General features: G+C 47.7%; 1 protein-coding gene across 2 annotated transcripts in view; it reads left to right on the plus strand.

Annotated features, from left to right (window-relative positions):
* The window catches only part of NPAS2 (neuronal PAS domain protein 2), a 183,158-nt gene that overhangs the window by 140,385 nt on the left and 27,450 nt on the right, over positions 1-15,323 (plus strand). For both annotated transcript variants that reach the window (XM_064268493.1, XM_064268494.1), the window contains exons 8-12: positions 5,853-5,971; positions 7,029-7,111; positions 7,858-7,964; positions 10,390-10,537; positions 12,813-12,897. In XM_064268493.1, coding sequence (XP_064124563.1) covers positions 5,853-5,971; positions 7,029-7,111; positions 7,858-7,964; positions 10,390-10,537; positions 12,813-12,897 — 542 coding nt within the window. The remainder of the gene's footprint in view (positions 1-5,852; positions 5,972-7,028; positions 7,112-7,857; positions 7,965-10,389; positions 10,538-12,812; positions 12,898-15,323) is intronic.

Genomic DNA, 15,323 nt, shown 5'->3' on the forward strand with positions numbered 1-15,323 from the left:
GCTTACAACACTCGCTCCCGTATGTTCTGTGGGATTTCTGTAGGTTGCCTCATTTCAGGGGCTTGGATTTTTTTTTTTCCTTCTCCGTCTTTTTTTTCTTTTCCTGCCTGAGCCGAATTTATTAAGATGTCTCAGTTAAGGGAACAAAGCGTATGCACGCCAGACCTCACCGGGAATGGAAGCCTGAGTTTGGCATGGGAAGAACGGCTTCATGGAAGGAGTGTCTGATCTATCCATCCCGAAAGTAGGAAGCAGAGTATGGCCTCTGCCTCGACAGAGAGCATCAAGTCCCTTCCCCAGCAGTGGTCATCGCCGCCAGATCAGACTGCAGAGGAATTAAGATCACGATAAAGGACACCTTGCTACCTGTTGCCAAAGGATCCTGTTCTACTCAAGCATCTAGAGCCCATAGGAAATGGAGCTGTGAGCTATGGATCACTCATTTAACCAGCCATATCTTCTGGGGCCAGGGGAACTTTCACACAAGTTGTCCAGTGGTTGTGATAACAATGTGAACAATATATCCACTTGAAGGGCGGGGGACGAACCGATATGAAGGTCATTTTCCTGAGAATGCAAATAATTTGGCCTTGTTCCCACCAAACCATCTGGTGGCTATCTTGTCAGCGCCATGACAGCCTTCTAGCCATTAAAAATACTCATTTTAATTAATGAACGCCAAGGGGAAGATATTTAAGTGATATATTGTTTCCCCATTAGAGTTGTTTTTTTAATCCAACAAATTGCACACTCCCAGCTTTCTTGGGTGGGTCTCAGCCTGTCCCAACATCATTCATCCCTGCGCTAAATAGGACTGGCAGAGAGGCAAGAAGAACCAAGCGTTACCCAAGCGAGTTGGGCAGTGCCCCAGGCCGCAGAACGAGCTGGATTATTTTGTTGGGGCTTCTCCCAAGGATTCAGTCACCTCGCTATTCGGGACACATTCAGAAAAGCATATTATGAAGAGAAAAGCCTGGAAATAGTGCTTAATTCTGGGGATTCGACTTCTCCTAAAGGTAGAGAAAATTACTCTCTACGTTCCAAAATAGAACCCAGACGTTTTGGATGGGCATCACAGGTGGGCCTTAGGAACTCTTCTTCCTCTAGCAAACCAGCCATTCGTTATTTCACGTCTTCCCAGACCCTGATCAGCTTCCTTGTTTGTCCCCAGAAGTGCTGAAAGAGCTATTTGTCACCCTCCTCGTGGACTCTTGGCATGCTTTCTGACAGCTCTTACCACTGATTCATCATAAGCAGGCCATCTCTGACCAGAATACTTGATGGTTTGGGCCTGATGGTGGAACCATACTGAGTGGAACAAAGAACGCCTTTCTCCATTTCTTCTACGCTGTTAGCTAGCGTTCCCCATCACCATCTCTGCTCTTTCCTAACCCCTTTTGAAACAAATTCGCAGACCACCTGAGATCTCCCTGTCATGATTTGGGAGTGTACCTTTGTCATCAGACAGGCACTAAAGCCAACCTCAGGTGCCAAATGAGAGGCATTAACGGTTCTCATCAAGGCAGTTCCAACTCAACCGTCAACCCATGTGTGTCGGAGTAGAACTGTGCTCTATGGGGTTTTCAATAGTTGTGACCTTTCAGAGGTAGATTGCCAGGGCTTTCTAACGAGGCTCCTCTGGGGGCGTTCCAACTGCCAACTTTTCAGATAGTAGCTGAGTACTTAACCATTTGTACCATCTCCAGAAACAGACATTAGTGACTCTATTCTCTGGAGGACCTAGGGACTTTCTTACTTTTGGAAGCTTAAGTATGCCAGCCTAAGGCAAGCTATTTAAGGTCTCTGAAACTAGAAACTGTGATGAAAGGCTCAGGAGCAAAGAGTGGGCTTGATGACTGCTGACCGTTTAAATGTGAAGACCAAAAATAGAGCAACGTCCTGCATGTCTGCAAGCGTGAGACCAGTGACGGGCACTTCAGCTGTTGTCTGAGGACCGGTGATTGCTGTGTGCTGATTCGCTCCGTGTTGTTGCCCAGGTCCCCTTCCGACCAGTTTCAGTGCATCGGGAAAGCAGTGGAGTAACCTGTGTGGCAGTGGGACCCCATGGGCACAGTCCATGGCTGATGCATTGAACCAGCCACCAGCAATACCAAGTGGGGCTGCAGACAGGAAACCATCTTGTAGTCTTAAAGTCTACAGTGGTGAATTAACCAGCAAGCCAGGTACACAATGGGCTTACTTAAGTAAGGTGCCCATGGTTTTACAGTAAGCAAGGTGCCCGTGGTTTTACAGTAAGCAAGGTGTCTGTGGGCTTACAATGAGCAAGGTGTCCACAGGTTTACAGTGAGCAAGGTGTCCATGGGCTTACAGTAAGGAAGATGTCCACGGGCTTACAGTAAGCAAGATGCCCATGGGCTTATAGTAAGCAAGGTACCCATGGTCTTACAGTAAGCAAGATGTGAAAAACAGTGAAATTGTGCACTACAAATTAGTAAGTAGGCGCAAGTTAACCTGTGCATACCTTGCTTGTTGGGTAATCCCTCCCTGGACCGTCTCCACGCTAATTACTGGCAAAGATCAGATCTTTTCCCAAAGGGGGCCTTAGCTGTGGTTTGGATGTGAAATGAAAAGTCATTTCCTGACAGATTCATTCAATAAACATACGTTGAGCACCTGTGGTGTCTAAGACACCTGCTCAGAGCCGGAGACAGAGAACAAGACCCAGTTCCTGCTTGGAGAAGGCTCATTAGCTTTTGGCAAGGGTAAGATCAATTTTGAGTAAGATGATCTGTGGAGGGGCGAGTAGCGAGACAGAACTAGTTTTATCTGTATCACGAGTGCTGGGTGTGCATGTGGGTTCTGCTGTGGGCGACCAAAGGAGACGTTTGGAAGTGGTCAGCAAGCCGATAACAGGCTGTTCTTGCTTTAAGTGGTTAATCCTTCTGAGATGCTCAGGAAGCCAGTTGTAATTAGATATATTTTTTCTGTTACTTAAATTGAAACAACTAATTAAATCCTTAATTAATGTTTTCAAAATACCCCGGGATAAGAATTGCCAGAGAAGTTAGTCTAAGTGCTAAAATATTACTGTGAAGTCCTGGGGAGCTGCTTGCTCAGGTGTTGACTCTAGAATAGGCAAGAAGACTCACTGCAGAGAGGAAAAGTCATTTCAAATGCAATTTGTAAAATGTTTAAAGTATCAAAGCTCTTCCCCTTCATTTTCCCCAAGGTTTGCCCCTTGGCCTTCATTAAAGCTGTCATTCATGATGAGATATTCCCCTTGATCAAGTCCTCGGCTGTTTTTTAGGGAGGAAGCTTGTTGAGAAAAATTGCTGCTCCCTTCTGGGCCCATCTGCACAATATTTAGTTTATCAAGTGCAGGCCGCGAGCAATAACGAAACGTCTAGTGTGGTTGTGCATTTTCATCTTTGAAGCCTTGGAAGTTATAAAAGGACTGGAAGAAGTCACTGACAGAACTATGCCGGGAGGGAGCCAGGCCAGCATTGAAAATCAAAACCAAGCCAGTCACTGTCAAGTCGATTTAGGCTGGTGGTGGCGACCCTACTTGTGCAGAGCAGAGCTGAGCTCCAGAGGGTTTTCGTGCTGTGACCTTTTGGAAGCAGACTGCCGGGCCTTTCTCTCAAGGTACCGCTGGGTGGATTCAAACCACCGACCTTTCAGTTAGTTGTCAAAGCGCTTAACTGTTTGTGCCACCTGGGGTCTCCAGGCCAACGTTAAGTTCTGCAAAACCATCTACCTAATTTCCTGGTCCAAGTTTCTGCCTGTTTGAAAAAAGGTAACGAGGGGCAGAGAGTCTCTGGGAAGGTGTTCCTGGCCTCGCTAGTTTTCTGCCCCCCTCTGCTCACGGTAAATCATGATACAGCGTGCGAATGGAGTAGCCAAGAGGATCACTCAAGGCCGATCGTTTAGAGATCTACTGAGGAGACTTTTTCCTCAGTTCCTGGAGGTCCTCAAAAGTTCAGTTGTGAGGTCTTGGTATTTTGAAAGAGTAGAGAGGGTTTTTATTAGGTCATTATCTGGCTGGTAACGTCCCTTAGATCCAAGCAGAGAGGATATTTCACATCTGGGACATTTTAAAATGTCTTTCTTTTTAATGATGCAGATGTTGACATCCGCAGACCCTGCCCTTATGCGGAATTGTTTTCCTTTCCCTTGATAAGTTTCTTGGCTCACCCTGGAAATCAATCTGCAATGGTCTAAACTGATTGATAACAGATGTGAGCTCTCTCTGGGCGGCTGTTTTTTATTATACCCACTTTTTATTCTTCTCATGTTTGGAAACAGTTATATGAATGAATTCAGAGAGTCTGTTTGGTAAAATGTATTTATTCATGTTAGTGAACATAACACCTCACTGTAGAATCATCTAGTCACCATAAATATCTAAAATAAAAAAGTGTTGGAAAGCTAAAAATCCGAACAAAATCTTCCAGATTTCATTTTATAATGCATTCGGCTATCTGATGTTCTCTGTTCTTGGTTAAATTGGAAAAACCAAACCATATTTAAATCTGCAAGTTCAGAAGTGTACGGGATAGTTAACTACATTAAAAAAAAAGAAAAAGGTAATGTAAACTCTCAGTCCTGGCTGCACCTTAGTAAACCTGGTAGCTTTTAAAGAATGTCCTGAGCAGTATGCTCTTTTAAGAGCGGTCTATATGGGATGAAAGTGACAACAGCAACTGGAAAGGTTAGTTAGGAAACTTAGACAGCAGTGAGTTTGTTAATGGGGGAGGAGCAACTCAGAGAAAGAGGGTGACAATGGTTGTACAACTCGAAGAGTGTAACCAATGTCACTGAGATGTACATGTAGGAGCAGTTGGATTAGTGTATGTTCTGCTGTGTATATTCTCAGCAACAACAACAAAATAAATAAATGATTTTTTTTCTTTTTTAATGGGGAAAAGAAAATGCCAGTGCTTGGGCTTCACCCCCACAGGTTCTGAATTAGTTAGTCTGGGTGGGGCCTGGGCAGCCACGTGAACACCCCCAAGAATTCCATTACGTAGCTGAGTATTCCACATATATGGTAAGCTGACTATTCTGTTTAACAGGTTTCTTCTTCCCACCTAAAAATAACAGAATTTTTCTTTGACCCAAAGGGGAGATCCTTTCTCCACAGTCACCCTGAAGGCAGGTCTGTGGCCTGCAGGGAAGACGGCTGCTGCTGCTCAGTGGTACCTCCCAGAAGCATCTGGGGGCCTGGTCCCAGCATCAGGGTGGGGGTGATCTAGAACAATTTCCCTATCTTCCCTGTTAGGACATTGGGCTTGGAACATGGACTAAATCACAGCTCTGCCATGAGCTAACTGTGGACCTTGTGCAAGTTACTTAACCTCTCTGTGGCTGTTTTCTCACCCATGCAATGGGGAGACCGTATTTTTATGCAAATAACACGTGCCTTCTAACATTTGTTTGCCAACCGTGCCTTCCCCTCTGCGAAGTATTTTCCTAAGTGCATTGGCATAGCCGTGCTTAGAAAAATACCTCACGGCGGAGAAGGTGCGGGTGGCAAACAAACATAGAAGGTGTTATTTGCATAAAATACAGTATTAGTAATATATGCCTTATAGGGTTGTTGTAGGAATTAAATGAGATAATATGCATGAAGCATATTAAAAAGTATGAACTCAAATCCCCACTCTGCCACTAGCTAGCTATTGGCCTTGTGCAAATTACTCAATCTCTCTGTGCCTCAGTTTTCACATCTGTACAATGAGGATAATAGGGTTATCCCTTGGTTATAGGAATTCAGTGAGTTACTGTGCACAAAGCTGTGAGAGCAGTGGCTGGCTTATCCTAAGTGCCAGCCAGGGGTCTGCTGCTGTCCTCAGACAGGGCTAAACTGTGGCTCCTCCTCTCCCGCCCAGTGCCTACCCCTTCTTGTAACGGCTTTGACAGCGCCCTCTCACGGCCTTGCCGGATGCCCTTAGGAAAGGAAGTCTGCTTCATTGCTACCGTTCGTCTGGCGACACCACAGTTTTTGAAGGTAAGCTCCTCCTCAGAGAATTTATCGTGCAGAGGTATTCACATTTAGCCGCCTTTGTTGTTGTTGTTAGCTGTCCTCGAGTCGATTCTGACAGGGTAAAACTACCTCATGGGGTTTTCTAGGCTGTAATCTTTACAGAGGGGCCCTGGTGGCGCAGTGGCTAAGAGCTCAGCTGTCAACCAAAAGGTCAGCAGTTCAAATCCACCAGCCACTCCTTGGAAACCCTATGGGGGCAGTTCTGCTCTGTCCTGTGGGCTCACTATGAATCAGAATCAACTTAACAGCAATGGGCTTGTTTTTTTTTTTTTTTTTAATCTTTACAGAAGCAGATCACCAGGTGTTTCTTCCGTGGAGCTGCTGGGAGACTTGGCACCATTAACCTTTTGGTTAGCAGCCCAGTGTGTCACTATTTTGCCCCCAGGGCCCCTTGAGTCCCATTAGTTATACTTAATTGTCTTTATTGGAAAGAATATCATTACAGTGAAGTTGTCACTGACTGAAAATCCAAGATGTCTGGTTTCTGTACCAGTAACAGCACATACGCTCGTTCCCCTGACTCTGGGCTTCTAAGAGTTATTTTGTTGGAAGGCAGCATCAGTTGTTGTCCCCATGGCAGATATGCCCCATAAGTCTTCCTAGCATTCACACCCAACATTGCTGCCACCCAGGGCAGGCGCAGAGGAGACTCGAATGTCAGGAAATTGAGAGACTGTCTGTTTGCTTGTTTGTGACTGCGTCAACATCTATGGCATGAACACTAAATTAGTCATTCCAATTCAGATGAAAAGCCGTTTTCCACATGTTTACCACACTTCCAGATAACAGGAAGAGAGTGGGGTGACATTTTGACTCCTAGGTATTTTTCTTCAGCTTGTGAAATAAATTTAGTATCAGCTAATACCGAAATTAGCTACAGAGATGTCTCAGTCCAACACAGCTTGGAGGCTGGTTTCTAAATGATTTTAACTTCTGTTCCTCACCACCTCTTCCTCTCGGACAAACCAGGGGTGAGCGTCTGGCACCCCAACAACATTTGTCTTGTTTCCTTCTAACCCAGGAGATGTGCATCGTTGAAGAGCCTTTAGAAGAATTCACTTCAAGGCATAGCTTGGAATGGAAATTTTTATTTCTGGATCACAGGTTTGTGAGACGAAAAATGTATTTGGGTTGGGTCCTTTTCAAGTGTTGTTTTCGTGAGCCATGATCTCCTTGGGAGAGAAAAGGCAGGCCTGGTCCACGGAAGGAGGACTCCATGGCAGTAGGAAGGTCGTTCCCAGCCGAGGCCAGGTGGCTTCCCTTTACCACTTTTGTGCCACTTGTGGAGACCCTGTGTCCAGGGTCTCACCGTCTCAGGAGAGCCTCAGCCTCAGCCTGGGGCCTTCTGTGCCTTGACTCGCATTTGAACCCTCACCAGCTCCGAGGGAGGCAGAAGCAGATGTGAGCGGCCTCTGTGATTGTATCTCTTTCCACACCCATTTGGTCCTTTAGCCCAATCCTTTTTCTTTCTTTTTAAACATTATTCACATGTTAAGAGCTAGAAACGCCTTCCTCTCCGCCCTTTTTTCTTTTTTTTGCCTTGGCATTTGTCTGATCCAATCTATAGTTGTTTTTAGCTCTTCAACAATGATAAGGTTTATGACTTGGACAGATGACGCTAATGGAGTGGAGTGTATAAATGCCAAAAATTTTAAGCACTTTGGAAAATGCAGCCTCACTGGTTTTGATCTCTGCAAAATTATTTTCTTCCCTGTGTTCTTGGGACACGAGGCCCCATATCGACCATGAAACATTCAAGCGGTGCACCGTGGGTTCAGAGCCGCAGCCCGGTCTCTAGTCCTGCGACGTGTTTCCTGTCTGACAGAAGTATCCCTGTCGTCCTGATGCAGGGCCCCGCCCATCATAGGATACCTGCCTTTCGAAGTGCTGGGAACCTCGGGCTATGACTATTACCACATAGACGACCTGGAGCTCCTGGCCAGATGCCACCAGCACTGTGAGTACCCATGACCCCACCACACCACAGGGCCTCTTTCCGTGGGGGCATCGACAGCAGGACTATGCAGTCAGCTCCTCACCTGGCTTCTCTGCCAGGCAGGAGGCGTGGCTTTCTCTGGAAAGAGCCAGCGGTGTGGTGGAGACCCTGTCTGGATTACCCCTGTGCCTTGCTGTAACCTAGAATTGGCTTGGCCTTGCCTCCCCCCACCCCAGCATCCTCACAGCAGCCCCCAGATATGTAACTTATTTCATCTTAATTAAGAAAGCAAGGTGATGTCAGTAAATTTTTTAAGTTATGCAAGCCATTTCAAGGACAAACTACCCACTGAAGTCACATGACTGTTCTATAGTCAGCAGACAAATATTGGTCACACACTACAGACCGAGGACGTAAAGGTGGCCCAGGTTGGCTTGCTGCCCTGTGGGAGCTTGCAGTCTGATGGGCAAGCCCCCAGTAGATAATCTTGTAGGACGTGGTCAGCACAGTGCAGGAAATGTGCACAGGATCCCAGGGGGCTCAGAAGAGGGCCCCTCACCCAGCTGGGGGGTCAGGGAAGGCTCTGTTGCAGAAGAGGGTTCACATTGGCAAAGGTGTATGGGGCGTGGGATGGGCTCATGGTGTGGAAGGAGGGAGAATTATAAGCATCTCCAGGTTCTCACTTTGCAGGGGTCAAGAATCAACCACCTAAAGCTGCGTTTTCAGCACCAGCTTGGCTTTGAGCCGGAACGTTTGTCCTCACACTGACTGGATCCTGATACATGATTGACCACTAACGTTCTATCCGAACAAATGCCTTGTCTGCGGCAGACACTCTAACTTTCTCTTCTCTGCTGCTCTTCTTATTGCGTCCCATCAAGATCCGCGGTTAGAACTTGAGGCGAATCTTTAAAACCTTTAACTCCATACTCCTCAAACTGTGGTCCCGGCACCAGCTGCTTAGGCATCGCAGGGAGTTTGTTAGATATGTAAAATCTCCACCCCCAACCCCATCTTCTCCCCACCCCCACCAGATCAGAATATTCATTTTAACAAGATCCCCACATGATTCATGTGCACATTAAAATCTGAGAAGCACTGTCCACCTAGAGAAGCCTCAGAAGAAGGCCTGGTGACCTTTTTCTGAAAGATCAGCCACGGAAAACTCTGGAGCACAGTTCTACTCTGACACACACGGAGTTGCCGTGAGTCGGACTTGACAGCAACCGGTACTGCTTTAAACCTTCAGCCCTTTCTGACTCTTATAACTGGAAAGGCCATTCAGGTGGGAGAATTACCTTCAGCATCTGAAGGATTTCAGGTTGGGTTGTCGGTTTTGCACCATGGCGCAGGCTAGACGTTCTTGCTCTGTTGAGCTGGCGCCCTGACCCTGCTGGGCTTCTCTCCTCTTTGGGTACGTCCTTCTCCACGTCATGGCTCCTTTCATCAGCTCAGTCTCCTACCTATGATTTCTCTTGACTGTTGACTGTATAAAGCGGTGCTAAATGCCAGGCACTGTGCATATTGTTGTTGTTGTTAGGTGCCGTCCAGTTGATTTCCAACTCCCAGCCACCCCATAGGACAGAGTGGAACTGCCCCATAGGGTCTCTTAGGCTGGAATCTTTGTGGAAGCCGATCTACAGGTCTTTCTCCCTTGGAGCCGCTGGGTGGATTTGAACCACCGACTTTTCAATTAGCAGCCAAGTGCGTAACCATTGTGCTTCCAGGATTCTTTACTGTAGAAGTAAAACCCCAGTTTTTCTGCTTCCTTGGACCCAAAGTCTATCCTTCTGTCCTGCCCAGGTCGTGAATCCTCAGTAACCCACTTCCTCTGGACGTTCCCCGAGGAAGTCCACCTGCAGACGTAACGGCAGGTGGCTCAGCGCGCCCCGCGGCGGGGCGTGGACTGGGTAGGGAGGGGAGGGATCCATACCAGCCTCTCTTTATTTTAGAACCGTGCAGACTGAGTATAAACTGACTGACAGCCGCAGGCTGAGTCCAAAGGTTGCTGGCTGTCAGTTCTATTTTCAGTCCCATTTTTCCAGCGCCTTCGGTGCGATTTTCTGGGCTCGGCTCCCAGCAGCTCCAAAAGCAGTCTCACCTGCAGCAGCAGGAAGAGGTGCACCAGGGAAATCTGGGCCTCTGTCTAATTAAGCCTCTAGCTTCAAAATACGTTTGCGTCTGCCCTTATTTGAGGATCTTTTGAAGTTTTTTGAGCATTTGGGAAAGTGTGTCGGTCGTTTCTCTTATTTCAGAATCCGTGATAGTTTACCAGGAGACTGATATTCACTTAAAATGCAGTGCTGCTGGGGAAATAAACAGCGTTTGGTATTCTCTCTCCTTCTCTTTTATTGCATTCTAATGTTTTTTAATGGTTAGCTTTTGGAGAAAAGCTCGTGTTCCTGTTAACGTCTGTCACATGCAGAATTACCTTTTCTGTCAACAGTAATGCAGTTTGGCAAAGGGAAGTCATGCTGTTACCGGTTCCTGACCAAAGGTCAGCAGTGGATATGGCTGCAGACCCACTACTACATCACCTACCATCAGTGGAACTCCAAGCCCGAGTTCATCGTGTGCACACACTCGGTGGTCAGGTACCAGGTCGGCTGGGGGTGGGCTGTGGTCGGCAGCACTGTTTGGAGGTGGGGGGGTGAGGCCCCTGGTGACCGAATCATTCCAGCAGCCCCCCCAGGTAGTCCCAGCCTCTGAGGGTCAACCCCCAGGCTCAAGTTCTTCCGTGTGGCTCGTGCTGCCCTCTCCAGGTAATAGAATAACGAGCGGAGCTCACCTCCCTTTCAGGTACACACCCAGCTCTGTTCTCCCAGGGCTGACTGAGCATGTTTTCAATCAGGCGCCTTCGAAAGCCTGGAGAACTCCCCCAGGTTGCCAGGATCTTGCTCAGAAAGTCACTGCTTCACTGATCTGCTTTTGTATTTTCCCTCTTCCCAAGCATCCCCCAGCCTTCTCTTGTGGCTGTTTTGAGAAGAAAATTAAAAATTTGCCTCTCAGTAACTCAAACACAGCCCCCTCTTTGTTCCTAATGCCTTAAAAACCCCTACTGGCAACTGAGGCGGTACCGGGAAAGCGGCCAGACTGCCGCAGGGGAGGGTGCATGGTGGGTTCCTAGTGGCCTCAGGGTGCCCTCACCCAGGGTGTGTGAGCAGGGGCCCAGAGGAGACAGGGCACCCCAGCATTTCACATGCCCATCCACGTCAGGTCACAGCTCCTAAAAGTGGAGGGGAAGCAAACACCGTTCTTCCAGTTTTTCCCCCCTGGGCTACAGAAATTTTAAGAAATTAAGCCGGTTTTAAACTGGTTTAGAGGTACAGGGTCACTATGAGTCAGAATCAACTCAAGGGGGCACAACAACAACAAGAGAAGAGGCATTGAGGGCAGCAAAGAAAGAAAAGTTAGCAAGACTGTATTTTATACATTTACATTATACACACGCGTGCACACACACACACAGAGGACAGGGTGGTTCAGTGGTAGAATTCTCGCCTTCCATGCAGGAGACCTGGGTTTGATTCCCACTGGATGCACCTCATGCCAAGTCTATCCGTAGAGGTTTGGGTGTTGCTGTGATGCTGAACAGGTTTCAGCGGAGCTTCCAGACTAGGAGGGACTAGGAAGAAAGGTCTGGCAATCTACTTCTGAAAATCAGCCAGTGAAAACCCTATGGAGCACAGTGGTCTGATTCTTTTGTGTGCGGGGTCATCATGAGTTGGGGGCCAACTCAACAACAGCCAACAGCAACACACACACACACACACACACAGTGAGTGGGGAGAGAGGAGAGACGCTTGTTGGCTTACCTGGATCAGTCCACACTTCCTGCCCACTGTCAGGGCCTTGATCTTCCATTCCCAGCCCACCCTCCCGTACGTCAGCAGCCAGCGCTTTCTGATCCCATGGCCAGTCTCACCCACTCCGCCCCAGCCCAGGCTTTTGCCAGGGAGTCCCTTGGCCCCCACAGGAAGACTGGACCTTATCAACGCGTTGTTCTTCAGACTCTGCCATGCTGTTCTTCCTTTCTGTCCTCCACCTCCCAAATCCTAGAAAGAAACCCCACAGAGAAAACAGAGAGGGAACTGAGTAAATAAATAAGATAGCAAGCATTCTGGAGGCCCAAGGCTCCATGTTGCTCTCCAAGCCACTCAGGTGGCTGGCATCTCCACAGAGGAGGCAGGAGGCCTGAGGTCACTTCAGCCATAACCAGGTAACTTGATTGACATGTGCTATTTAAAAAGTGAATCTGTAGACTCATCAGCAGCCTGGTCCTGGCTGGTTCTAGGTTTATTTGAGAGAAAACCTTCTGAGAAATTTTATTGCTGAAAAAGTTAAGTGCCACACCTCCAGATACACAGTCGAGACTAAGCAGGCTTACCAAAGGCTTCCAATTATTTAGGAGCCCTGGTGGCGCAGTGGTTACGTGCTGTGGCTGCTAACCAAAAGGTTGGCAGTTCGAATCCACCAGCTGCTCCTTGGAAACCCTGTGAGGCAGTTCTCCTCTGTCCTACAGGGTCACTATGAGTCGGAATTGCCTTGACAGCAACAGGTTTGGTTTTTCTAATTATTTAAAGGCTGAAGCACATCCTATAGATGGAAATACGTTTAGAGGTTTTGTGGAAAACAAAGCTAGTAAAGGGAAAGGGAGAATATTGTGAAGGTAACATCAGAAATCCTGTCAGTGGAATTCAGGCATGGAATTAAAAGCGTTCCTTCAAACAAGCAGCAATCCCAGGCTTGCTTGGCGTTGTTTATTCTGGAAGCGGGTGTTATCTTGAGAACCTCGGAGCATCTCACAAGCCCGTTTCGGCGTTGTCACCCCGGAATGTGCTGCCTCCAGCCGGGGTCTCTTGATTTCAGTTATGCGGATGTCCGGGTGGAAAGGAGGCAGGAGCTGGCTTTGGAAGACCCCCCACCGGAGGCCATCCACCCTTCAGCACTAAAGGTATGCTGTCCCTACCAGGTGGTGCCCCCTGCGAGGATTCAGGTACTCATGAGCTGATGGATAAAGAGGGGGCTGTCACTGTCCTCATTCTTCAGATGAGGACACTGAGGGGCACAGAGTGATTCACTCACTTACCTGAGAGCACCTAAGGCTTTAGAGCTGACAGAGCTGAGTTAGAAAGAGCCTCTGGACTTAGTGCACAATTTGGTGGCTTCCCAGACTTGCAAGAATGGCTATAAGTCCACTTCGTGATTTTTCCAGAGATAAAAAGCCAGGTAGTGATTCCATTATCCATGGAGGAGTAACTTGTGCACCCCTGTCCTTCCCTTGAAGTCCCTGGGTAGTGCAAACAGTTAACATGCTTGGCTGCTAACCGAAAGGTTAAGGTTCAGGTCCACCCAGAGCCACCTCAGATTGCCTTCTGAAAAATAAGCCACTGAAAACCCTGTGGAGCACAGTTCTACTCTGACACACGTGGGGTCGTCGCAAGTCAGAGTTGACTTGACGGCAGCTGGTAACTGGTCCTCTCTTATGCTCTTGTCCTGCCGTCGTGACTCAGGTGTCATATGGCGAGCCTGCCCCTCGCAGGGCCTCCGTGTCATCAGTAGCAAGGTGTACTTCATACTTCTGTGTCTGGGGGTCTTGGTTAACCCACAGAATAAATGCAGCCATGTTGGAGCCAGCTCCATGTCAAGGAGCACTGTTATATAAAGGTATGTCCCTTCACCAAGCCTGTTACCTCTCCCGTCCCTCACCCTGGGCTGCCTGGCCCTTCTGACCAGGCTTCTCCCAGCTCTGCTCCTGGTTTGTCAGACAGTAGAAGGGAACCTTGGGGACCATCCGCAAAAAGATCAGAGGTCTATTCCTCAAAGGTCATTTTTTTGTTTGCTCTCCTGTGTGTGTGTGTGTTTTGGTGGAAGTTTACACAGAAAATTAGGTTCTCATTTAAGTTTCTGTACGTATTGTTCAGGGACATTGGTTATTTTCTTCACAATACATCATCAACATTCTCCTTATTTCCATTTTGGTTGTTCTGTTTCCACGAATCTAGCTTCCCTGTCCCCCCAGCCTTCTTATCTTTGGCCTAGGGTAAACGTTAACCATTTGGTTTCATCCAGACAGTCATTTTGAGAAGCACAGTGCTCACGGTGATATTATTTATTTTATGGGCCAATCTGTCATTTACCTGAAAGGTGACCTCTGGGACTGGTTTGAGTTCCAAGTTTAAAGAGTATCTGAGGGCAGTAGTCGTGGGGGTTCATCTAGTCTCTACCAGTCCAGTAAGTCTGGCCTTTTCCTCAAAGGCCATTTTTAATGCAAACACAAATACTGGAAGGAAAAGAGAGAGAGAGAGAGTGCTGTGTTTCAGCAAAGCCCAGAAGCCACGGATGGATTCTAAGGTCCACTGTTGTTTCATATTTCACTAAGAAAAGAAAAAGTGCTGCTAATTCAGCTATGAAGTGAGGCTTTCTTATCATCAATTGTAAGACACACCCAATTTCCGATCAGTTAAAGCAGGGGGAGAGGAGAGAGCGCCTCATGGAGTCAGGCACTGCTTAGGAGACTCTGAGTTTCTAAGGATGATGGGAAAACTGGAAATAGCGGTCCTGGTTGCATAACGTGACGAGTGTAATTAATGTCACTGAACATTACCTGTAAAACATGTTGAAATAGCAGGTGTTTTGTTATGTATATATTTACCACAATAAAAAAGTTTTTAAAGAGAGCTATTAAAAATACAATAGCAGCAAGAGAAGCAGTTTGCATAACCTTAACTAAAAACAAAACCAAATGTGGCTCTTAGGATTGATGAAATAGGGCTAAGCTTCCTGAATGGCCAGTGATCTCGCGTCTGGAGTCTTTGGCCAGAGGTTCACGCGGCAGCAGCCCCAGCCATTTCAGCCCATCTGTGACCAAACACAGGCATCCGTGGTCCATCCGGGACCAGCTGGGAGGAGGGAGCAATCACCTCAAAAGCCCCAGAGCAGTTCCGGGTCTCTGCAGAGCATGTGCGCCGCGTGGAGGTGCAGTACGTGGTGATTCTTCCCCGGTGCGCAGACACAGCACACCTGTCATTGTTTACGGAGGTGCTTGTTACCTGGCTCTGTCACGTCACAGGTCATGTAGCCCGTCAGAGGGCCGGATGAAGCTGTGAATAGGCAGGTGTTAGACACTCCATGCATCACTGCTGAAGGACAGGCACAGTGTGTATCCTCCAGTTGGAAATTCTTTACTGAGGTTGCTGGTCCTGTGAGAATCAATCCTATAGCCCTAGAGAACTGCTTCTCATAAAAATACACAGGGAGCCAGAATAAGAAGCGTCTTTTTAAAGTAAAAGGAGCCCCGGTTAAGTGCTCGGCTGCTAACCAAAAAGTCAACGGTTCAAACCCACCGGCCGCTCCACGGGATAAGGATGTGGCTGTCTG

Source organism: Loxodonta africana, chromosome 15, assembly GCF_030014295.1.
Source record: "Loxodonta africana isolate mLoxAfr1 chromosome 15, mLoxAfr1.hap2, whole genome shotgun sequence".
NCBI lineage: Eukaryota > Metazoa > Chordata > Mammalia > Proboscidea > Elephantidae > Loxodonta > Loxodonta africana.